Genomic DNA, 27001 nt, shown 5'->3' with positions numbered 1-27001 from the left:
AGTCAATGATGCTGTCAACACTGGAACGTCCATTGAAGTGCGTTGCACCGACGGTAAACGGATGCCCCGTCTATTTTGCGCTGCACGCGCTGGCGCTCCTGCCATTAAGACAAATGGACTGCCGTAGAACGTTCGCTTTGACGCGTCAGCTGCAGACAGCCTCAAGCCAACACACTCTCACGGTGAAATCGTCAGGATTGGTATGACTTTTCTAAATTTGGCTAATTCATATGATATCGTGCCACTGCACTCATTTGAATTCCTATGACTTTCACTACACCCAATGATGTCGTTGGATATCTTTTCCATCTAATACGGGACAATTACTTGCTTCTGTCACACACAGCAGCTTCCTATCATGATTACACACCCTACTGATGGGTTAAGTTTAGATAAGGGGTCTGGGTAAGGGCATAATATTAATAACTATGTCCTTAACGCCTCATGCGTGGAAATCGCGCTTACTTCCGCATTAGACATCCGGGAATTTGCACATAATGAAGTCGTAGGAGTTTATGTGAACAACATAGTGCGAGACCATACGAAATAGCCAACTCGTGATTAATCCCTGAACTTGAAAATGTCGGTTCGCCTGGAACAATAAAGCCTACATTCACACCGCAGCTACTGTGGCCCAAATCAGATTTTCTTCACTCACATGTGACACAAAAAATTTGTAGGCAGGCAGAGGTTTAAAGAGGACTAAAGTGTAAAAACAACCATAGTAACTTGCCATCCAAAGTTTCACAACTCTGCTTCCCGCACCATGACCAGTGATCCCCATTGATACTTTGCTTCTCATGCGAGAGGACATTTTTCAGCATGCACCGCAAGAGAAAGGGATCAGGCTCTTACAGAAAAATCAAATCCCTGATAATAAGCTGACAACAAAGTGTGTGGTCATGTAAACACATTAAACAACTTTTCTTTATCTGTGTAAGGTCATAAACGGCATATGAATAAACAGATCGACACAGGTAGATTTTTGCCCATTACACAAGTTTCGTGTTGCATGTAAACACCTTTAATGCTGTTCTTATCGGCTTATCCAATGTATGTACATGTTGTGTGCATGCCTCTTCACGGTTTGACATCAAAAACAGAGAATAATGTGATTATTTCAAATCTCATGTAAATGCTTTTTTTGCTTTGTCAGTTTTTTTTTTTTTTTTGGCTCAATGTTTAACACTTTAAACTCTGAAGGTGTTTTTTGTTATTAACAATTTTTATTGATTCCATTCATAAAACAAACAACATAAAATGAATCAAATTATATACATTAAGCCCCACCCCCCCAACACCCAAACTAAATCACTCAAATTTGCTGGGAATAAAATATCCAAATACGTAATGCCCTGTTTAGGCCACTGGAAGGCGCCCGGTTGAAAAGCCGTTACTGGGCAGTACGCTGTCAAAGCCAAAGCTTCGGATTTAGACCAATTAACTCTGTATCGTGAGAACTTAGAAAAGGAATTAATAATTCTGTGGAGGCAAGGCATAGATCTAGTAGGGTCGGAGATTAATAATAAAATATCATCTGCGTAAAGCAAAAGCTTATGTGCCACACCTCCCGCAATCACCCCTGGAAAATCATCCTCCTTTCTTATCGTGGCTGTAATCCCCAATAATGGGGAATAATGGGGAAAGAGGGCAGCACTGCCGGGTGCCCCTATCCAGAGTAAATTAATTCATTTATTTATTAATTAATCCATTTGTTTGTACCGCCTCTACCGGGTTTCTATAAAGTAACTTAGTCCATCCAACAAAAGTATTCCCGAACCTGTATATTTCCAAAATCTTAAAAAGATAATCCCATTCTACCAAATCAAAAGCCTTTTCAGCGTCAAGTGAGATGGCAGCGACCGGAGTCTGATCATTCGCCACTGACCATATGATATTGATGAAACGCCTAATGTTATCAGAAGAGCTATGGCCCCGAATAAACCCCACCTGATCTATATGTATAAGAGGTGTCATAACTTTACTTAATCGGTTGGCCATAATTTTTGACAATATTTTTACGTCTAGCTGGATCAGGGAAATTGGACGGTAGCTCTTACACTTGCTTGGATCTTTGTCCTTTTTAAGAATCAGACTGATCCGGGCTTGTGTTATGGTTGGAGGAAGCTTTCCATTCTTTAATGATTCCATATAAACTTCTAACAAAAGTGGAGCCAGTTCTGTAGCATAAGATCTAAAAAATTCAGCGGCAAAGCCATCTGGCCCCGGAGCCTTGCCTGTAGGCAAGGCCTTAATTACCTCGACAAGCTCCTCCAAGGTTATCTCAGAATCAAGATAATTTTTTTGCTCAGTCGTCAGTTTAGGGATTGTAATGGTTCCACAAAGTTTCTAAAGTTTGTTATATATGTATTTCAATCAGGTAAATTCTCTGTGGCCATCAGACGACATTCGGCTCTTCAGCTCTGCCTCGGCACTTTTAATATTCCCTTCCAACTCCACGAGTTCTCATGCTTTGGATTTTTTGATGAATGAGGCATACTGTATGATCCGACCCCTAAGAACCGCCTTAAGTGCCTCCCAAGCCACGCCCACAGAGGATACTGAGGACCAGTTGGTCTCCATATAAACATTGATTTCAGCCTTTAACATTTGTTGGAATTCAAGATTTTGCAAAAGGGATAAATTAAAGCGGCAACTATATGATTTATTTTTCTCTGAATGTGGCAACACGAGGATTTTGAATTCTTTGACATATTGTCTTCCTAGTTAAGGATCAGGGTGTATTGAATCTCACCGGTTTATGACATAAAAAGTATTAAAACTAGCAAAGTGCGCAGAGCTCACCGTTCACGTCCGAACTTCGCATGGCGTCACGTGACTCCCCTCTGAAGGTGTTTTTAAAGATTTCCTGTTTCAGTGGCATACCCAAAATTAAAGGCTTATAAAAAAAATTGTAAAAAAGTGTTTGGTATCTGTGACGAGGAGGAGGGCGTGGCCGGGCCGTAAGGATGGACCCTGGCGCTGAGTTACCCCAATCAGCCGGGAGGGGGATAAAGAGGAGCCAGAGATGCCAGTTCAACAGAGAGAGAGTTGCACGCAGCCGATGGAACGTGTGCATTCCACGTTAGGCTGAAGAAGCCAACAGTGAGAGAGACACACAGAGCTTTGTTTGTGTGTGTTTGTTCCGGCGTCTGTGTGCTGAAAAGCACTTTTATGTTGTGTCTACGTGAAACATTTGTTTTATTAAAGTCCATGTAAATGGTTCACCTGGTTCCCGCTTCCTCCTTTCCACCCAACAACGAACCTTGTAAAGGGAACTTTTCACATGTTTTAATGACATATATTATGAAACATTCTGAGACTCTCTTTTTAAGAAACTGCTGACAAAATCACATCAAAAAATGTACTTTTTTTTCTTATTTTTCTGATTTGACATTATATATCTCTGAGTGTCAACTGTAACAGAGACTTTTTTTGTTGATACGACAAAGCAATCAAAAGATATAACATTACAAAAATAATTTATCCTAGTGTCCAAAAACATTTCCAAGTGTCCAAAAGACTCTCAAAACAAAAAACAAAAAAAACAAAAACATAATTTTACATAACTAATTACACATGCAAACACAAGGTTTGCATAGCGTGCAGACATGATTTTAGTAATTAGATTTCGCAGAATGACTTTCATTCTGTGCCATTTGAGTCATCATTGAGTCTGTGTCATCTCCTGGTGGCCATCTGTAACATTGTGCTTTGTGTGGATTATCTAATGATCTATGCATCTGATTACCTCGTTTGAAAGATAATCACCTCCTCTAAGTAATGGTATGTGATTTTGTATGTTCCTTTTATTTTTCATGAAGTTATAACCATTTTTCCTAAATTATAAAAATGGAACACTTCTGAATTGTCTGCAAATTTCAAAGCACTTGTTTAATTGAGGTCATAATGACTACATCCACTGTAAAGTAGAGCTTCTTAGCTTTCAAACAATACCTGTTTTGTGTTGGTTAAGTTGGTTTTGTAGTTATTTCTTTTTCCAACAGCAAATGATCGGAGCTATGCTATCCACATTAATTCTATAGCTCTATACCAGTGCCCTGTATTTCAACAATCATCTCATTTGTGTCTATTTTTATTTCTTCTTAGTCAATTTAGAAGAAACATTTGAGATAAAGTTGACACTTCAATGAAACCGAACTCCATTTGGTCTATGAAAGAGCATTCCTGAGCAGTAATATTTTCCTTTTGGGTAAAGCACATCGCAAGGCAATTTTAGTTCCACAAAGGCCATTTTTTATCAGGTCCCAAAGGGCTTTTGTACTGACAAAATCCATCCCTCTATAAATAGCTCAAAATCCTCTAATCTATATGTCTGACGAGGAAGTCTATTGTTGATGTGATTAATGTTTGGTTGGAAATGAGAGATGAGAATTATGAGATGCTTTTAAAAAAAATAGAAGGAAGGCGCAATGGGACACTGTTGTGATTTGAAAATGTGAGCAGCAAAGGGCAAGCTTAGTGATTATGATATGCAACTGAAAAACATGTTGGAGGACATGAAATTAAAGGATTTAAAGTCAACATGAAACAGCTTTCCCATTAAAGTTCTGTAAAGTTACGTGTTTCAGTGTGAAACAGGATATTCAACAAGAAAAAATGTAGCCATTGGGTATTAATTAGATGGTGAAAAGTGGTCTCTATTTGACAGGTAGTTGGAGGGGAAGAGTTGAGAAAATAAGAGGGCTTAGTGGCGTGAGACAAAGAGCAAATTTTAAGCCCATATTAAGACGACTATGTCTTTAGTGAAGAGCTAAAGTTTTGGTATTTTTATGCAAGTATTCACTAAAACCTTGTCTACTTGAGACACGAGTGATGTTGCATTGTGGTGCAAAGGCTTGAAGCTGTCTACACTGGACGTGTTGAAGCAAATGTTCAAAACTGTTTATTTGTCTTGTTGGCTGGAGTAGTGCCAGTGTGTACAGCGCAAAATCGAACGGGACATTCGTTTACTGTTGACGCGACTTGCACATCCAGTGAACACAGCATCCTTGATTATAATGGGAGTGATTTGTTTTTGTCACGTTGCGCCACACCGCTCACATCTGGTGTAGACAGGGTGTAAGTAGGCGCAAATTGGTTGGCAAAATCGTGTGCGTAAAGCGCAAGCGATTTAGATAAAGACGTTGGTAGCTAGAAAATAGAAATTGAAATATAGACCATCTGTGAATTACGTTATTTTGCACAATAACCGCATCCTTCTTGGATGGTATACCTCTATGACACAGGCTTTATATACAAATTATAATTAATCATATTAATCTACTGACATCAACACCATGGCTAGTATTAACTGCAATTGTCAGGGAAATTATTTTATGCACCTGCTGGCAGAATCCTTAAACAATAGATGTGGTTCTCAGACATCCTAAGCTTAATGACTTATTTCTCACAAAAATAGCAAACTAGGATTTGCACCACTTTATTTACATGGTCCGGCCATATATTTTTGTGAATACACTCACAGTTTGTGCATATATGCCCACAGATAGCATGAACACTTGCATCCACGGCCAGTTGGGCGTTGCTTAGATTTAGCGTTTTTGCGAAAGATGTAGCGCACGGTCATAGCACATAATGTCACTCCTAATGTGGGTATGAAAATATAACCCAACGAGGATGAGCATTTTTTTCTTTTATTTGTTTTTCCAGTTTTCGTCACAAAGAAGCGACAGTCACACTACACTTCACACTCTATTCACTTCCATTTAAACTTATCTAAACGTGGAAATCCGGAAACGCAAGCCCATGCAAAGAAATTTTGCATTCCGCTGCGTACCAAAGATCAAGTTTGGTGAACTTTCACCTGCAAATTCGAATGACGAGAAGATGTGTGACCAATAGTAGATCGAAACGTCACATACAGACATCATGGCTCAATAAAAGGATACATATTTCAAAGCTGTGTGTTTTTATAGTAGCAGGAAAGTGAGTAGATGGTATATTTTAACATTTTTAATATAATATTATTTTTTAATTTGTGATTTATTATTTATTAAAGCTAGCATCCCTCATGCATGACCACCTCATTCACTTCTGTTTTATTTTTGTAGTACTTAACATTATGCCACAAATGCTGTCGATAAAGCTAACTTGTACTGAACCTGGAATATTCCTGTAAAGAGTGTGTAAGACTGTTAGAATAGATCTGCTGATTGTGTGTCTGTGGCCAGCAGGTGAAAGATTGAGCAATTCAGACACAACATGTGTGAAAGCACCGGCGTGTGTGTGTGTTTCTGTGAGAGAGAAAAGACTCTCAAATGCTTTTGCATGCATTCACTGTACTATGTATTTATAGACTGACAGAGAAAGACTGGTGTGGCTGTAAGCTGGTGTAAGTGCTGACTGGTGAAGTATGTCTGGGAATGGATTGACCATTGAGCTGAGCTCAATTCTGGGCCGAGGAACCCCCTCTCACCCTGTCTCATGTGCTCTAAGAGAGAAAGACAGGGGTGTGTTTAACACTTCAGCTTCTACACTGAAACTCTATCTTCCCCCTATAGTGGCGTCTTCTATTTATAACCAAGAGGAACAGGAAAGAGAGACTACTATGTGTGTTCATGCTGAAGGGTTTTAAATGTACAGTATCTGGCATGTGTGTGTACTGTAGTAGAACATGTTATATTATGGGCATTACATCCCTATTGACAGCTGACATGTCCTGCAGTGTGACAAGCTATACTTCATCTAAAACTAATTCAAAGTTTGCACTACAGACATGAATGATACCTCAAATCATGCGGCATGTTGAGGAGAGGTGTGCTATTATTTTCCTAAAGTAATCAGGCTTAGAAAATAATAATGTTTTTTTTATATAGTTATTTTAATTGAAAGACTATATAGAATATTTGTACGTTTAATATTCATTTGTCAAACCACAGGACTCTTGAAGTGAACAGTAAAACGTTGATTAAAAATGGTGAAAAATGTTAAAGAAACTGCAACCACTTAGAGCACCTAAAATATACAGTTTCCCTTATACATACTGTATAGATTTTAAATCTTAAATTTTTATGTTGATAAAAAAAGGTTTAATGTCCATGTTATTTGTCAATTATTCGTGGGTCAGTGTAGTGACACTTTGTTGTCCGAATGTGCTTAGTTATTCAACAATATATTAAAAATGCAATTCACACAAAACAATTACTTGAATCTCATCTATGATGAACATGTTTTCAATTACTAAGTTCAAAGTCATTTAGATGTTTTTTCTGTGGCTGAAAGTAAAAAATGTCATGTCAATGAAAAACTTCAATGTCAACTGTCCGGAGACAGTAAAAAAAAATCTCATTAAGAGCTTAAGTTCTTGAAAAAAATTAATGTTGGTAGTTGGTAAAAGTAGTGCAGAATAATCTTATAAATTATTTTGACGGCTCCTGTTTCACTTTCTGTTCAAGCTGATGAGCCAAACAACGTATGGTATGTAAGTTTCACATGTTTATGGCACCATCTAGTGGTTATTTGTGGAAAAAAGTGGTTTCAATGTTTATATTGATCTATTTAATATGGCGGCGGACTTACGCGAAAAGTGACTCTTATGTTGAGATAAATGACAGCTTAATTTTAATAAAGTAAAAGTGACCGTAATGATTATATTGATATTTTTTAAATGAGCATTTGCTGAGTATAAGCAACTTGTGCTTGGTTAAAATTTTGTATGTTATTTTATTGAAAATCCCCCTTTGAAATCCATGTATCAAATATGATACAACAGGCTTTTGAGGAATATCTCTCAATCATCATTACATTACATTCATGCACACCACCAAAAACATCACAGAGCTTTGAAAATTCTGACATATACATGTTATAAGATATATTTAAAGTGTGAACTAATATTTCAGTGTATTTTCATATATGCAGCCTGCTCTGTCATTATAAAAATCTCATTATTTTACATTATAAGCTTTTATGATGTCATCTTAACATAAGTTCATGAGACCCAGTGAAAAAAGTTTTAAAATTTCCCTTTTTTAAATGTCAATATAGTGTTTGGTGCATAAAAAACATGTTACATATTACTCTTTTAGTACAGTAAATGGCCAGCGCCGCACGGCTGTGCTGAAGACAAAATTTGCGTCATGCATACTGTGCGTGGAACGATCAGCAACGCGGACAACTGAAGTATACTCTGGCTTTAAGAAAACGTCTTGATATTTGTGACTCAATTTGAAAAAAATAAATAAATAAATACAAATTTTTTACCTTGATAACCATTTTTGAAAACATGTGACAAAAATGTACTGTAGCATATTGCTGTTTGAAACATTATCATTGTATAATGACAAATAAGAATTGTCTCTCTGTCTCTCTATAGTGAAGTACATTAAGGAGATGTCAGCGTTCTTTAAGGGCGGATCGACAGCCGGACCTCCCGTGCTTGATTCCCCCCCAGCAACCCCACAAAAGCAGGCAGACCCCGCGCTTAAAGAGACCAGGACACTTCCGCTCCAAATGTGTCAAGTTACACGCAAACACTGTCCCCCTGATACAGAGGACAGGTACGTGCATACACACACATACAATATCAATACACACCTGTGTGGGTTTACACTATTTAAGCAGTACTGCACAAGGCCACAGGTAATCAAAGCTGTACTGGTATTCAGAACAACAGCATGATTGCTAGTGTAATATTTATTTTATATAACAGTTCCATAAACTAGACGTTAATATAGATTAACTGACATTTCAGATACGATACACAGTATTCAGCCATTTTAACGAAAATTGTTCGGTTCTAATGTTATGAAGCACCGAATTAGTAATCTATATAAAGAACAAAGACAAGCAGAGAGATACAAACAGTGGCCAATCAAATAAGAGGACTGTAACTAACTGTTGCATCATTTCATATTCATATGTTTACAAATTAGGTATCTGCAGTATGCATCTCTTTTCTTTTGACATTATCGGCATTGTTCTGATTAGGTCAATGTTGTGAGGAAATAATCACATTGATTATTACTGTTCAAAGTTTATAGTCTTTTTATGTCTGGTTATACCTATTCTATTATACCACTATAATACAAAATTGGTTAAAACTTTTTATTTTTTCATGATGTGGTTGATATTTCTGTTGAATTGCCCAACATATGCTTAGTATGAATTTGTAATGTTCTGTTTCTGTTGTATTAAACTGCAAAAACAGAGGTGCAAAATGTTTTAGAAGTACAAAATAGGGATGCAACGATACAACTTGTTCTCTTCCGATCCGATATCTGAAATCTCAGGATCAGCCGATACCAATCCTGATCCGATACCAGTGTTGTTTTTTTCATAATCAGTTTAGAATATCTATACCTCGCTGTGTGGTACTAATTGGGGACACTCTTTTATATGTAAAGATACTAAAACTGCTAACTAGGGGCATGGGTAGCTCAGCGAGTATTGACGCTGAATACCACACCTGGAGTCACGAGTTCAAATCCAGGGTGTGCTGAGTGACTCCAGCCAGGTCTCGTAAGCAACCAAATTGGCCCGGTTGCTAGGGAGGATAGAGTCACATGGGGTAACCTCCTCGTTTTTGCTATTATGTGGTTCGCTCTCGGTGGGGTGCGTGGTGAGCTGTGCGTGGATGCCGTGGAGAATAGCGTGAAGCCTCCACACGTGCTATGTCTCCGCGGTAACGCGCTCAACAAGTCACGTGATAAGACGCGTGGATTGACGGTCTCAGACGCGGAGGCAACTGAGATTCGTCCTCGACCACACGGATTGAGGTGAGTCACTACGCCACCACGAGGACTTAGAGCGCATTGGGAATTGGGCATTCCAAATTGGAGAGAAAAAGGGGGAAAATCAAAAAAAGGAAGAAGCAAGATTTTTTTCCACAATTTTATAGTTTACCGTTATATTTTAGGAACCCATTCAACTTAAATATTGTTGTAATTTGTAAACAAATTATAATGATAATAATAATAAATTATTTTATTATTAATTATTGACTTTTAGGATTTTAAAATACAACATTAATATATTTCAGTCGTGCACCTTTATCTTTAAAGGCCCTTGGGCTTTTATTTTGACAGTCAGAACACTCCAGGAAGTCCTGTAAGTGTCTGTTTGTAGGCAAGTTCACAGTAGTTTAATTCACTTCTTATTCAAGTTCTGGTAAAATGCACGTCTGGTGCTGTTCTAAATGCATATTATAAGTGAACCGAACTATTGAGCATCTACATTTGAGATGTTGTTCGTGAGTGGCGCTCAAATATTAAAATCGCCGTGACCGTCTCATCAGCCTGCGCATGCCATTCACTAAAACGCACTGTGCATGCATACTGTATATTTACTTATTAAACACAGCCTTTTGCGATTCATAAAGCTATCGTATGTCTTCAAGTGGGTTTATTTAATTGCACGAGTCATATGGATTACTTTAATGGTGCTTTTATGGTTATTTTATGACATTTTTGGAGCTTGACAGTAACAAACATGACTAACACACAGTATCGGATTTGGATCGGACTCGTCGGACCGATACCCAAACCGTCTAAAAACGGCAGTATCGGACCCGATACCGACCCAGGTATCGGATCGGTGCTTCCCTGTTATGTTATCAAATTTAGTTCTTTTTTGTAGGTTATCTTTTTTATTTTTATTTTTATTTTTTTGCAATTTTCGATTTATCTTTCATTGTGGCTCTCTTTAAAATGCTGGCATGTCATGTGCTCAACAGATCCATGTTCAATGGAAATTATTTATTGTTAGTACAGTAAAAAAGCTTTTCTTCGTACATTTTTAAAGCAAGTAAAAGTAAGTAAAATCTGATGACAAAATAGGGTGTGACAAAAAAATTGGTATCGGTATCGGCCAAACATTTTCATATCAATGCATCCCTAATTTCGGCTATCAGTGTCGACCAAAATTACTTTATCGGTGCATGATCATTCACATACTTAACAAAAAATAATATTACATATGAATTAATATTTGTCAGACATTAAGAATGTTTAAATCAAATTCAAATAAAATTCTGTCTCTCTTTCTTTGTAGGTATTTTGAGGTTGTGTCATCAGACAGAAAGAAGTCTGTGTTTTTGCGGGCTAAAGATCACGCCATGGCTCAGGCCTGGTATAACGCCATACAGACAGCGAGTACAGCGTTACTGCCCAGCGCCACAGTCGAGCTAAAAGCCATGCAGCCCAGCATCGACGTCAAACACATCGGCTGGATCATCGAACAGGTGACGAATATAAAATGAAGTATAGAGAAAAGAGAAAAAAACATTAAACCCATTTACTTGCTTAGCACACTGTGAACATTGTGCATGTTAATATCCTGTTTAACTCAAAAATGTCACTATGAAACAGAAAAGGTGTTCAGGATGTTTATGTTTGTGTTGTCAGGGGTCAGAGCGGCCAATACTGGCGGTATTGACTGACAGGGATCTGCTGCTGTACAGCTCTCTACCAAATTGCAAAGAAATGCTCAACAATCCAGACAGGAGCTATCCGTTAATTACCACCAGGTACACAAACACACCAGTAACTGGAATATCTGCAGACTAATTCCGACCCTAATAGAAAACGTACATGTTTAGAATTTAAAATTGTATTTTTGTGTTGAGACCCAAGTTTCAAAACATTTATTCTGGAGTGACAAATACAATTGAAAAAGACTGGATCTGTGTATTAAGCCTTGCAGTGTAAACATAAGTTGGTTGAAGTTGTTTAAAAAAAATTTCTCCCCTTTTCTCCCCAATTTGGAATGCCCAATCCCCAATGTGCTCTAAGTCCTCGTGGTGGCGTAGTGACTTGCCTCAATCCGGGTGGCGGAGGACGAATCTCAGTTGCCTCCACGTCTGAGACCGTCAATCCGCGCATCTTATCATGTGGCTTGTTGAGTGCGTTACCGCAGAGACCTAGCGCGTGTGGAGGCTTCACGCTATTCACTGTGGCATCCACGCACAACTCACCACACGCCCCACCGAGAGCGAGAGCCACATTATAGCGACCACGAGGAGGTTACCCCATGTGACTCTACCCTCCCTAGCAACCAGGCCAATTTGGTTGCTTAGGAAGCCTGACTGGAGTCACTTAGCACACCCTGGATTCGAACTCACGACTCCAGGGGTGGTAGTCAGCGTCTTTGCTCACTGAGCTACCCAGGACCCCCCCCCATTTTCCTGATTTGTGAAACATTCTCGCCAGTTTGGGTGTGAGACACTAAGATACGGGACAAACGGCATCTCTTATGGATTTCATACGGAACGCAACTTACGGACGATTCAGTATTATATGGGATGGTTATCAACCCTAGTTGTGGCCCACTAGTTAAGAACCTCTGCCTTAAAAATCACTGTAAATGCACAGTCTCTTGTAGCTTCTATCTTTATTTTACAATAGCTTAAAATATGGTGCTTCTGTAACCGCTCTGGCTCGACCCGCTCCAAGCGGGATTCGAACCGGTGTCTCCGGCATGGGAGGTGGGCACGCTAACGGGGAGGCTAAAGGCTACAGCCTCTAGTGTCAGTCACTAGTGCACCTCTTGAGGCCGGGGGAGTGAGGTTTACACACTTCACAGCTATCACGTACAAGCTGACTCCCGTTACACTGACCCCCCTAAACCTCACTCCCATCCGGGTAACGGCACCACTGTAACTGGTCCTGCTCGGCCTGCTTCAAGCGAGATTCGAACTGGCGTCTCTGGCATAGGAGGCAGGCGTGCTAACGAAGAGGCTAAAGGCTACATCCTGTAGTGCCAGTCGCTAGTGCACCTCTTGAGGCCAAGGGAGTGAGGTTTACACACTGCACAGCCACACTATCACGTACCAGCTGGCTCCCGTTACACATCCAATCAGATTTCAGATTGTATTTGTTTCATAAAGTAGCTTGTGTATGTTTCTGTCTTCTCTACTCCCTCAGGTTGGTTCACTCTGGACCTGGCAAGAGTTCATCGCTGCATGATTCTGAGTTGACGTTTGGCTTGCGTTTGGGCACTAAACAGGGAGTGGAGACTCATCTGTTCAGAGTGGACACGGCGAAAGACCTGTCTACCTGGACACACTTACTTGTGGAGGGTTGCCACAGCGCTGCAGAGCTTATACAGGAGGTCACTACAGGTACACACGTTATTTCCCTGAGCACAAATAGCATAAACCAGTAAGAATCAGGAGATAATGTTATACACAACAGATAACGTCAGCACAGTGTTGATACTCAGCTACCAATTGGGTTTCCAGAACGTTCAGAACAGAGCTTTGAGGTTCTTCCAGGTTAGCCAGAAAGGTTTGTGCATGGCGGTTCATACAACGTTCCCACGACCTTCGGGAAAATTTTGCAACCATGCTGCAACATTGCATCAATAAACAGTATACAAGGATTAAATAAAAAAGTATGATTTAAATTTTTCCATTTCCTCCAAGATTTACAGGAACATGCATTTGGCTAGCTGTGTATGACTGTAATGAATGCGCGCTAGAGATGAAGATAAAAAACACGAGTTTTTATGATTCTTGCGTTAAGAATGATGAAAAAAACTTAAAAGTAACTATTAGAGAATGTTCTGTATAAATTATGATTAGACTGTCACACATTGGATTATTTGGGAACGTTTTGTGTTTACTGGGTATTAACCCTTGTGTGTCAATTTAAAAAAGGTCCTTAGAGGACAAAAATGTCTGTGTCAAAAAACTGCCATAATAATATTATATATTATTATTATTTTCCACTTTCAATGAGTTAATTTTTTTAACCAACATCAGTCCTGATCATAACTACCAAATATTCATTCATTTTCAGGATTTTAACCCTTTAAATGCCTTACATAAATGTTTACATAATGCCACTGTTGTTTTTTTACACACACACACACACACACACACACACACACACACACACATTCTCTCTCTCTCTCACACACACACACACACACTCACACATGTTGGTGCAGCTATCATTATGAGGACTCTCCATAGACTGATGAATGATTTATATACTGTAAAACTATAGATTCTATCCCCTAACCCTAACCCTACCCCTAAACCTAACCCTCACAAAAAACTTTATGCATTTTTACATTTTCAAAAAAACATAATTTAATTTCCCTTGTGAGGACCACTCAAAAGGTGCTCACAACCAGAAATGTCCTCACAGAACAGGTTGATTCTAAATACTTGGTCCTCACAAGTATAGCAAAACCTGTATACACACACACACACACACACACACACACACATACACATACACATACAAAACACACTCTGACATCCATACCAACACACCCACACAATTTTATCTGCATCATTTATTCAGTTGGCCTGCAGTGCTCTATAATACAGCAAACAGAAAATAGGGGAAAAGCATGTATTTGCTCCATAGGCTAAACATGAGTAAAATGGCGCCATCTGGTGGAAAATATTAAAAATTTACATTTTGAAGCCAGGGCTCCAGAATGAAAGCATAATATCATAGAATTCATGATTTTATGCTTTAATGGCACTGGGATCAAATATTGCACTTTTAATGGGTTTCAATGGGGACATTTTTGTCCTGAAGGTCCTGAGTGTATTCCCCCAAAAATACACACCTTTTGCTAAATTTAGGCCGTTGGCATTAACACAGCCAAAATTATCGAAAAAACAAAAATGAAAAAGACAAAAATGTCCTAAAGGTCCCACAAGGTTTAACAGATCAGGCACTACTCTCAGGAATGGCCGACAGGTTTTTATGGATTAATATCGCCATCTTTTGGTTAAATGATGTGTTGCTGTACTCCACAACAATGAAAAAATAAAATAAAATACAGATCTTGGATCAGTTTTTACTATTTGTGGTCTGATAAAGCCACAGACATGAGAGATCAGACTCTCAATTTTATGCACACTATAGAGACATTTCACACCAATGCAAGTTTGTCTGGAATGCCATGATGGGTATTTTTTCCAGAAATAAATAAAAGTGCCATCTCTCTCTCTCTCTTTCTTTCTGTGTTTTGTAGCATGCAGCTGGAATGGGAAGTCATGCATGTTAAGCATACACATAGACAAAGGCTTCTCACTCTTCACAGAAGAGGCTGGCGTAAGAAAAAACATTCTTCTCCAGCAACCGTTCGAGCGTCTGCGCATGTCTTCAGATGATGGCGTCCGTATGATATTTCTCGACTTTGGAGGCCCAGAAGCAGAGATTGTGAGAGTGCTTTTTATCCTTTTATCTCGCTCACTTTCCTCTCTTATGTTTAAGCATTTTTGGGGTCACGATCCACCACTTTTCTGTTATACCTCCATGGATTTGTTTAATATCTCATTCTGTGTTTTCCTTCTCATTTTCAGCAACTTGATCTTCACTCTTGCCCGAAGACTATCGTCTTCATCATTCACTCTTTCCTGTCGGCCAAGGTCAAGAGGCTAGGCCTGTTGGCATGATGACCAGCACTCGGAGACACCGCCACAGGTCAGACGCCAATGACGACAGGAGTGAAGGGTTCAGTGGACCACTGAACATCAAGCCAAACTTTCACCATAGACTTCCACGGGTCAGAGTTCAACCACTGATGGCCAAAACAAGCTAGCAAAAACAAAAAAAAACAAAAAACTAAAGCCATTCAATGAAATGTTTATGTCTATTTTTCCTCATAGTTCTGGCCTTTTATTGTTTGTGTTTGTATTTCGCCTTTGGACAGAAACAAAACAAGATATTAGCTCAGCTCCAAAACCTAATAAGCTGCCTTGCTGTCTACTGTCTACATAGGCAGCTGCCTTCTAAGACCCCAAAAATACTCAGCAGAAGTATGTGAACACAAATACTTCTTGCTACGCAAGCTTGATTTCATGCGCTGTTCCATTCTGAACTGTAAACTGTACAAATGTAAACTTTACATTCTTTTGGGACAGTCTTCACATCGAGAGCATGCCTGTAATGCCTTAAAATGCTGTCTAGGTAGGCGGCTCATTAAGTTTTGGAACAGAGCTATAATTTCCTTTATTGTTGTTGATATTATTCCTGTTTTGTGAGTCTGTGAAAACAAAAGCTGCTTTTATAATGAAAAGGGCTTTAACGTTCGGCAGCTGAAAGCGGTTGTGGAAATTAAAAATGTCTATAAGAATCACTAATGCAAACATTCACCTTTAAATGACAAGTATTAAGGGAAAAGCCCTTAAAGTACTTAATGGTTATTTCTCATTTGACTTTTTGGGACTTTAAAATAATACTTTTAAGACATAGACATAAAAGTCCTCCAGAGTTTCAACCATGAATCTATAGATCTCTTTAGCTGCAAAAATAAAATCAAAATATGAACATGATGAACAGACCAAACCTATATAAAAAGTACTTTATGATTACCATATTCATAAACTATGGTATTTATATGGTATTCCCAAGTATTTCAAAGAATGTGGTACTACCATTATAGATTTGTCCGAGGAAAAACATGGCAATAACATTTTTTGCGTCAGTGTTTTTCAAGTCAAAAACTTGACGAAAACTGCAGTTAAAGCTTGGAAACTTGTCATTCAATCTATGAGTTGAATTCATTTTAAACAACAGAAAGTTACACTGACCTCTGTTGGCAAAAATGAACAATACTACAGGCCTTTTCATATTTATACCATGCTAAAAACATATTATTTTCTTTGTTTTTCTTCAAACTGTTGGAAATGCTTTGTGGATCATATTTCTTTGCAAACAGCTGCATTTCAAATTGATGTTTTCCTATTTTAAAATATTCTTTGAGTTCTGGCATCTGTTTTTTTGGTCCTAATAACATTGAGATGGTAAAATGCAAATGTCTTCTGCTCAAAGAGGTACTTTTAAACGAAATGTCCCAGCTTGGAAAATATCCTTGTAGTGGCCTTTTTTTAAACTCTGCTAAATTTTAATATATAATTCAAACTAAACTATATTCAAACTATGTTAGCTATCAAAAGGAAAATCATATTATATCCTTATTTAAACAAAAGAGTGCCTTTTAGGGTTGTTTGTATATAAAATTGCAATAAATGTAACTGTTGACCTATTTTAAAGGAGTGTTTATTGGGTTGTCGGTCACTTCCTGAGATAGTAAGAGTGCAAGCCAGGGTTTCAGTCATATATGGTCAAAAACAAGGATGAAAAGCACAGTAAAACTCAACACTGTAACAGCAAACCAAACACAATCCATCAACAGGCTTTGGAGAGAACATATTAACCACCCACTGCTTTCATAATATTGCAAACCAGACTCCTGTGTTGACTAGTTAAACCTCGGCTATACTCGGTTAATGCTTGGTTATTGAAAACAGATTATGCAAAAGAGAGCATAGAAATCTTTGCACATTCCAAGATGTGGATAAAGTGTAACACACACATATACATCACATTCTGGACACAAAAAGGCTTATGGTAGGGGTGTTTTTGCTTTGGACAGCTCCAGAACCACAAAGCAGACAGAAAAAAAAAACTGTTCTGATAGTGGAAACATGCCCAAACCAACGGCTGCCATGGACACCGTTCCTGTTTAATGTTTTCCGTATAGTAGACTCATGAACAGAGATGTTAACCAGTTCCAATGATTCATTCAAGTGTTTATCTGTCACTCTAGGGTTCTTTTTTACCTCATTGAGCATTCTGCGGTGAGTCATCTTGGCTGGATGGCCACTTCTAGGGAGAGTACCCACAGTACTAAATCATCTCCATTTATAGACAGTTTGTCTAACTGTGGACAGATGAATATCTAAGATCTTTGAGATAACTTTGTAACCCAACAATTCTTGATCGTAGGTCTTCTGAGATCTCTTTTTTTGTGAGGCATGTTCCACATCAGCAGATGCTTCTTGTGAATTACAAACTCAAAATGTTTGAGTGCTTTTTATAAGTCAAATTAGCTCTAACCCACACCTCCAATCTTGTTTCATTAAATGGACGCCAGGTTTGCCAACTCCTGACTCTAATTAGCTTTTGTTGACATCATTAGCCTAGGGGTTCACATACTTTTTCTTGCCACTGTAGATAGAGAGCAAGAGAGAACAACTTAAAGCAGATCAAAGGCCTTTTGTGGGTTTGTTTACATTTGAATTTTTAAAAGTTGCAGTTTGAATTAACGAACATTCCGTTCGCGCATTTAAACATTCCGTCAATGTTAGTCTATTGGATTTTCCCAGTTTTATCACCTGCTGTGCGAAAACAGTTACATTATAACATGTTGAGGGAACAACTGTTCACAAAATGTATTTACAGCATTCTATACTGTATATTAAGTAGCCTACATTCAGAGTGAGAAACTCCGATTTGACCATTATAATTAAACCTCATGCAAGCAGACATCATGCATTTTCCAAAGAGAATACCACCATCAGGGCTATTTTTCTGAACAATAAGCTGAATGAACAATTATGGTCATGTGTTGATGCTCTGCGACAATATTACTCAGATGAAAATTGAAGTTAAATAACTGTGTTATCAGAGCAACTAATCAAGGTTCACTCAAAACCAACAAACTCTTCCTGTAAACAACCCTTCACTCTGCAACCGTCTACATGGCAACAGAGATTGGCAGCAGGCCCCTGTGTTCTATCAGTTAGCTGGAAAAATTGCCAAATGAGCCCTTTACATCAGAGAGCGAGAGAGAGGTTGAGATGGAGTGAATATATTTTGATTAGATAAAAAACTAAAAGGCCACTTAAGAGAAAAGAGTAAATTGGTGCAGGCGCTGCATTAGGAATATCGCAGCAGAAGGGCATGTCTGTGTGCTTTATACTGATTACTAGAATCAAATGAATCACTGTTTCATCCAGAATGATGCTTCTGTTTGTAAAAATGCTGAAATGTTCAAATCGATGTTGACCACCTTGAAATGGAATATGAACAATATGTATATAGTGCTATTTCTAACAGGTTTATACAGTATTTTCAATCGTATTATTTTTTTATTTATTTTTTTTCTCCTGAATTTGTAATGCCCAATTCCCAATGCACTCGAAGTCCTTGTGGTGGTGTAGTGACTCACCTCAATCCGGGTGGTGGAGGACGAATCTCAGTTGCCTCTGTGTCTGAGACCGTCAATCCGCACGTCTTATTACGTGGCTTGTTGAGCGCATTACTGCGGAGACATAGCGTGTGTGGAGGCTTCACGCTATTCTCCGCGATCCACGCACAACTCACCATGTGCCCCACCGAGAGCGAACCACATTATAGCGACCGCGATGAGGTTACCCCATGTGACTCTACCCTCCCTAGCAACCAGGCCAATTGGTTGCTTAGGAGACCTGGCTGGAGTCACTCAGCACACCCTGGATTTGAACTCATGACTCCAGGGGTGGTAGTCAGCGTCTTTACTCGCTGAGCTACTCAGGCCCCCTTCAATCTTATTTTTAAAATAATTAAATTGATGAAACAACACCCCTTGCACTCCTGAATGGTTGCCATGTATTCTGGAACACGGTTTCTATTATAGAGAAACAAGAAACTGGAGCTGTAGCTCGCAAAAGGTCCTATAATTGTTGAGACAGCAATGTTTCAGTCTTACAAACCTTCTTCAGACATTTAAAAAAATATTATAATAACACAAAAAAGTACTACTAAAATTTAAGATACACTTAAATACTAGGAATTATATGAGGGCCATATCCTGAGAATAACACACACACAAATAAATAAACAAACTACACACTTCACCTTTAATTTCACACAATGTCATAATGCAAACTATGGTTTTTCAGAGGCCAGACATGGAAAAATGACTCGTACATAATTAAATAATGTTTATTATTATTATTATTATTTGCAGTTATTATTTTAAAAATGCAAAAAGTTATCTTTTATGGCTAGGGAATGGGTTAGAATTAGTCTGTAGTCATAATAATCAGAATGGAATAGAAAAAAAAAAAAAAAACTTAAATGTGTGTGTGAACAAAACCATTTAGACCAGAGCAGCAACAGCAGGCAATAACACATACGCCTATGTAAAGTTAGTGACAATAGTGTTTTAAAACAAAGGCTATTTTCACATTTGTTCTGCGGTACCTCTTATTGAACACCAGGGGGCGATGCGAGACAGTGAAATGGCGGGAGTTTTGCGTATGTACTCAAGGACAGTTTCGTTTACACATCTCACTGATAAGTATTTATCTGGTCGATTTCTTAATTTTGCCGAAATGTTTATGTGACTTGCACTGTTAGTAACAGACAGATGTGTAGAATGTGAGCTAGCACACTAGTGTATAAACCAGACGTTTACACGATCAAAAAACTGAAGCCCAAAGCTGGACAGTTAAAGGTATAGTTCACCCAAAAACAACAATTCTCTCATCATTTACTCCCCCTCATTCCATCCCAGATGAGTTTGACTTTCTTTCTTTTGTGGAAAGCAAATGAAGGTTTTTAGAAGAATATCTCAGCTCTGTAGGTCCATACAATGCAAGTGAATGGTGACCAGATCTTTGAAGCTTAAAAAGCACATAAAAAGCATAAAAGTACCCCATACGACTCCAGTGGTTTAATCCATGTCTTCAGAAGTGATATGATAGGTGTGGGTGAGAAACAGATCAAAATGTAAGTCCTTTTGTACTATAAATTCAACTTCCTGCCTAGTAGGTGGTGATATGCACAAAGAATGCAAATCACCAACAACAAAGGAAAAAGACAGTAGAAGTGAAAGTGAAAGTGGAGATCTATACTAAAAAAGGACTTAAATACTGATCTGTAACTCATCCACACTTATCGTATCGCTTCTGAAGATTTAACCACTGGTTGTGCTTTTTAAGCTTCAAAGGTCTGATCACCATTCACTGGCATTGTATGGACCTACAAAGTTGAAATATTTTTTTAAAATTTTTCGTTTGTGTTCCACAAAAGATAGAAAGTCAAACACATCTGGGATGGCATGAGGGTGAGTAAATGATGAGAGAATTTTCATTTTTTGGTGAAGTCTTACTCTAAACGACACCTGTGACCCGATCCGAAGTTACTACTTAAATGTTTGTTAATAATTCATTTTTTCATTCAATGAAAACGAGAAGCTGACGCAAACCGGACGTTATAGGGAAGAGTAGCCTATGGTGAGTAAGGTTTATTTTTTAAGCCAATTTTTTTTTAATAGACACAAACCTTAAATGTATTTGCTATTGAACATTTCATTTTTACTGTAATTACAGTTGAACACACGTATTGCGGGGCATGTTGTCCTACTATATGGGGTAAGTTGTCACAGTGAAATCTGTCATTAAACAGCCAAGGCTAGCAAAATATAAACAGTCAAACAAATAGTCTACGAAACACAAGGCATTTCATGAAATGGCCAAAAATTTGAAAAGGGAACATACAAAAATATCAAACCATTGTTCAGGACAACATACACTGTAACTGATAAATTGTTGCCCTAACCTGACATATATGAAGTATACCTAACAACACAGTTCAATCTGTTTGTTTAAAATCTACTTTCATTGTATACTGTAGTTGTACAGACAGTATAATAGTCTCTTAATGTATGCCAGTGTGGTTTTATTGTGTTCGTTTGTTTACGCAACAGCTATTGCAAAAATATCATATTGAAATTTTAGTTTGGAAGATAGAATTTATAAAAATTATTCTACTTTTAGGGGGTCTTGAAGTTGGTGCTGTAACTAATATTAAAAAACCACTGCTAGATATAACTACTGATATTGTGACCTTGTGACGACTTCACCCTGTGACAACTAGCCCCGGTGTCCCCAACATGAAAAACAACGTGGCCTAAAACCTGACAGTTCCTCTGAGAGTCAGTGGGGGGCGCTGTGTCTCTGTGTTGAAGGGCAGATGGGGCTGTGGGGGGTAAAGAGCAGCAGAGCTCAGATTGAAGAGGTGACCTAATTCAACTCAGGACGTCCCACAATGCTCACTCATGTACACACGCACACACACACACACACACACACACACACACACACACACACACACACACACACACACACACACACAATGGGAGTCAGAGAGAGAGAGAGAGAGACCGAGCGAGATGAAATGTGTTTTGAAAAAGCATGTCATTATGTGAACCTCTCCAAACATTCTATTGTGATGTGAAAGATTTTTTCCCCATAATAACCAACTCGCAAATACAATTTGAGCACCGAACTTATAAGTAATCAGACCACTGTCAGATAGTTTTACTGATCTAGTAAAGGAATAGTTTACCCAAAAATACTTTTGCTGTAGTCTCATTCATGTTTGTGCATAGGACTGTTCAAACTTAGTGCGTTGGAAAGTTGAGAGTAAAAGTTTGGTTTGACTCGTTCCAAAGAGTATCCAAAGACGAGATCCACGCAACCGATTTGTCATTGAATAATGTCTCTTTTAATACCCTATCTGTTCTCTACAGTCAGTTGTTGATCAAAAACAACAAATAAACATTTAATTCTAATCATGCATAGCACGAGTCCTCTCTCATTAATATGCGCTCATTTAAAGAACTGTCAGTTTTTCTTAAAGAGACGGTACTGATTTTAGTGCGTGTTCTACAAATCAATGTAAATACTTGTAAATAGTACAATAGTAAACAATAAACATTTAACAAAATATAATATATGCAATATAATATATTTATTGAGAGAATACATGGATTTGTAAATTTTTTAAATAGCTAAAAGATGACCAAAATGATGAAAAACGAATAAAATATAATTAGTAAAATTAGTCGTACTGTACCTAGTTATAAGGTCTCTGGTATAATTGACAGCATTAGCTGAGAGTATTCATTTCATATGTAAGCAAAATGGACATTATAACTGAAATGAATCAATATCTAATCGAATCGGGAAATCTGTACGAATACCCAGCCCTATTCGGTATCAGTTTTAATTCAGTTTGCTTCATTGATGAAAACTGTACATTAGTACTGCCTATCGCATTTGCAGTATAGCTGTGTATTATGGGAAAATGTGCGGGGAAAAATAAAGTAAAATGACAATAGTGCAATTAAACAAGAAATTTGAAGAAATTAAATGAAATAACAGTTTAAATTAGCAAGTAGCAATTGTATGAATTGTAATTTATACAAAAAGAAATACATTTTGTGTCATATTTGAATGTATGCGAAAACACGAATGAGATTTGAGAGTTTTCAGTGAATTACAACTCAAATTTTGATTTGTTACTCACACAAAACTAGCGTATGTCTTTTTGGAGCTTGACAGCCTCAGTCCCCATCAGGTTTAATAGTATGCAAAAGAGCAGCGTGAACATTCCGCAAAACATCTCCTTTTTGTGTTCCACAGAAGTATGAAAGTTATATGGGTTTGAAACAACATGAGGGTGAGTAAATTATGAATTTTCATTGTAGGGTGAACTATCCCTTTAACCGAATGTTCTGGGTTCAAAACAAGTTATGCTCAATCGACAGCGATTGTGACAACAGAACACAACAAAGCTGCACACAACACAGTGAACAGAACTTAAACATGTCTGAAGAGTTTGTAGTCGAAGAATTGATGCATTTCTATGCCCAGCCTTATTATTTTGAACGGAGTACTCAGAAATCAAACAGAAACATAGATGAGGCTACAGTCAGCCACAGTCACACCGTGTCCTAACCTGACGGCAAACGACATGTGATAAAATGTATGTTTTCTATGTTAATCAGAGTTTTTGTCCTAACCAGCAGTGACGAGCGACGGTACATTCTGTCGATCGCTTGTTTTCTATTTTTGGCATCGCGCGGCAACTCCGTCCACTGTGAACTGGCACCGGTCCAAAAACATTCAAAATAATAAGGCTGGGCATAGAAATGCATCAATTCTTCAATTACAAACTCTTCAGACATGTTTAGTAAGTTCTTTTCTCTATTTTGTATTCTGTGTTAAGAAAAAGGGTTATAACAACACAGGGGTGAGTAAACAATGACTGAATATTTATTTTTGTGTGAACTAATCGTTTAACTTAAAATTACATACAGTTTTAAAATCCATGATTTAAACAACTTTACAGCTCAAATAATTCACAAAGTTTTAACAGAAGAATTAATGTAAGTGCTTTTATAAAATTATAAGCTTCACATTTCTGCCTTTAAACCTTCCAAAAATTGACCCATTCACTTCCAATGTAAGTGTCGCACTGTAACACAGATTTATGCTTTTTTTTTTTAAACTGTGGTAATTAACATTGCGCCACAAATGCTGTCAATTGAGCTTAACTACAAACATTGCTCGACACACATTTTTAACAGTAGCTTTTTTAATCTTTCACTCTCTCCACCTTCTACTTCTCTTTGTGCCACAGGTTGGAATTATGGGTAGTCATTTCATGCTAAGACATGGTTTGACTTTTTTTCCTCTCTTTTTTACGACTCGCTGTACTAAAAAGGCAGGTTAGGGTTATTAAATATGCCAGGGCCAATTGTATTTTTGCTCAAGTAAGCTTCCTGGAAATATTCCATCTTAGCTGCTTTTATTCGGGCAAATGTAGTTATGAATTTTAAAGTAGGCTGTTATAAGTGGAGGAGAGAGGCTGTGAACGGAATTCTGAGTAATGCCGAACGAGAGAGATTGGAATTTCTTGTTTTAGAAGCCGGGTAGAGAGAGAGAGAGAGAGAGAGAGAAAGAGAGAACAGTAAGACAGATTGGAAGAGCAACAAGGTTGTATTAGAGCGGCTGGTTTACATCAAGCTTCCAAAAATACTTCCTCCATCTCCTTCTCTCCATTTCGCCTCCTCGCATCTCCTTTTCTCTTTCTCTCTCTGTCTTTCTCTTGTTTTGATGTGAATGAGTTCATATAGAGATTTTCTCTCTAAGCTCACAAAAAAACAGAGTTGAACTCCTGAGATACTCCTATTAAGTGTGTGTGTGTGTGTGTGTGTGTGTGTGTGTGTGTGTGTGTGTGTGTGTGTGTGAACATTAACCATGTGATTGCTTATACAAGATTTTCTTATTAACAAGGTCGTGAAACTTCAGGGTGCATATTAAAACGAGAATTTAATGCTAATATTAAATGAGTTGTATATCATACAAAATCATAGTAACAGGGTTGACAATTTTAGATCGTCCCCTACTGACGAACCTATCAAAACATATTATAACATGTTGGTAAAGTGATGATGTCATGATGATAAGGGTTTTAATAAGGGATAGTTATGATGGGAACAGGGTATTTTTAATAATGCATTATACATATCATACTATAATTGGGGGTACATTTCATGTCAACAAAAAAGTACAAAAAAACAAAGTGCTTTCTCAATAAAACAACTATTGGTTTAAGTTAGTATATTTCTTCAGTGTAACATATCTACTAGTTGCAAAGCTTAAGCATTAAACACTCTTTTGATAGTGAGTTTGTCAACTATGTTACAGACAAACTGCATGCCATTACAGACACTGATTAAATGCTACACTTCAAGTAACACATATAATTAAGGGTTCTTTTGTCTCTTCTGCCATATCTGCAGTAATTCTTTTAAATCATTTTAAGAATTGTATGTTTTTGCAGATAGTCATGTGATATTTTCAGCACGTGTGTGACCGTAAAATGTTTTATCATAATTCTGCATTAAATATAATTTTGGTAGTTTTAAGAGATGTTATGCAAAACTCTAACCTTTGTGGATGTAAAATATACTGTGCCTTGAAGGATGTCAGAAGCAGCATTCTTGTATTTTTTATTTATTTAAAAAAATCAGGTGTAACATAGTTGACAGTGCAAGTAAAATTGTTGAAAAGCAATATCCTGCATTTGTTCACAAAATACAATGACACCATTTACATGAGATGATCTCTGTTTTAACTGGCAGAGGAGCAATATATAGTTAATTTTGTAAAATCAATTAAATGTCCCTTAATCCCTAATCATCATGATTCACACGCATGCATGCACACACATGCACAAGGGTACACACACCCTCAGTATCCTCTGACACATACTGGCTTAAATTATGACAAAAAACTGATCTATGGACAATAATTCATTATCATCAGTGGACACAGTAGGGTCACGTCAACTATGTCACCCAAGAATTCACCGTAGAGTGTAACATAGTTGACAATTCCTCCATTTTGACTCATAATTTCAATGGTAGGCTTTGCCTGGCTAACCACATGTCATTTTCTTGATCAGGTTAACCTCAAATGTGAATATATATTTGAGTTAAAATCATAAAAATATTGCAAACCATAACAATGTACCAAACATAGTTGACGGTCAATTAATATACTCCTTGACTATATCCTATTGTAGTTGAAATATTGAAAACAATTAAAGGACACTCGCCATTATGTGTTCAGAACTTCCCCCACAGAGGAAAATGACATCACATGATGCTGGTCACATGGTTTTGGGATACACCATTTTTTAGTTGCAGGGGGGTGTTTGTTTAGTAACATAGTTGACAGAACTTTTGTGGACATGAGTAAAATAAGATACTTTAACAGACTTCATTAATAGACATTAAATGTCCCTGTATTATATAATGAGTTAGAATTAAGATTAAAAATGCTCAATCTAACGGGAAAGTTACGGGATATTTTTTATGTGTTTAGAAAACAATTATTTAGTGTGAATATATACAGGTAGAGACATAAACACACTGCACACAGAGAATGTTCGTACAACCTGAAAACTGCAATCACACACATACACACTGAAACAAATGAAAATCCAAATCTATCCTAATCCTAATTTAATTTAATTAAGTCCTGTGTTTTGGTTTATTGAGCCTTTTCAAGCATTGCGGTAATTTGATAAATCAGTAAATATGTCTTTCTGGCACACACCTCATTTGTGTAATATCCGATGTGAAGAGTCACAGAAACAGCGGTCAGGAGGTGGCAACAAACCTAATTAAATAAACCACAAGCCAACAGTGTAAACGCACACAAACAAATTATCTTATTCACTATTACGTTTAAAGAATAAAGATTGCTGCTTTTACATTGCAGGGATATTTAACAGGTGTGTTGATCTTAACTGATTAAAATAACACAACAAAAATGATTTCATTAGCATTAGTCTCCAGGAATCTCTAATTCATAATTTCATTTGAAAACATCACTGCAAAATCAACCTGGTCTAACGACAAGTTGTGATAATTAGAACAAGATGGC

At 37.6% G+C, this 27001-nt stretch overlaps 1 protein-coding gene across 1 annotated transcript in view; it reads left to right on the top strand.

Annotated features, from left to right (window-relative positions):
• LOC127446016 (alpha-1-syntrophin-like) overlaps positions 1-16975 on the top strand; it is a 39403-nt gene extending 22428 nt beyond the window's left edge. Inside the window, exons 3-8 of the mRNA XM_051706615.1 lie at positions 8339-8522; positions 11014-11203; positions 11367-11488; positions 12885-13081; positions 14959-15146; positions 15290-16975. Of these exons, the coding sequence (XP_051562575.1) occupies positions 8339-8522; positions 11014-11203; positions 11367-11488; positions 12885-13081; positions 14959-15146; positions 15290-15382 (974 nt within the window). The 3' untranslated portion in view covers positions 15383-16975. The remainder of the gene's footprint in view (positions 1-8338; positions 8523-11013; positions 11204-11366; positions 11489-12884; positions 13082-14958; positions 15147-15289) is intronic.
• Positions 16976-27001: the final 10026 nt, after the last annotated feature.

This window comes from Myxocyprinus asiaticus, chromosome 9 (assembly GCF_019703515.2).
Source record: "Myxocyprinus asiaticus isolate MX2 ecotype Aquarium Trade chromosome 9, UBuf_Myxa_2, whole genome shotgun sequence".
NCBI classification, from domain to species: Eukaryota; Metazoa; Chordata; class Actinopteri; order Cypriniformes; family Catostomidae; genus Myxocyprinus; species Myxocyprinus asiaticus.
Note: the sequence above shows the minus strand (reverse complement) of the source record. Positions and strands in the feature narration are given on the sequence as shown.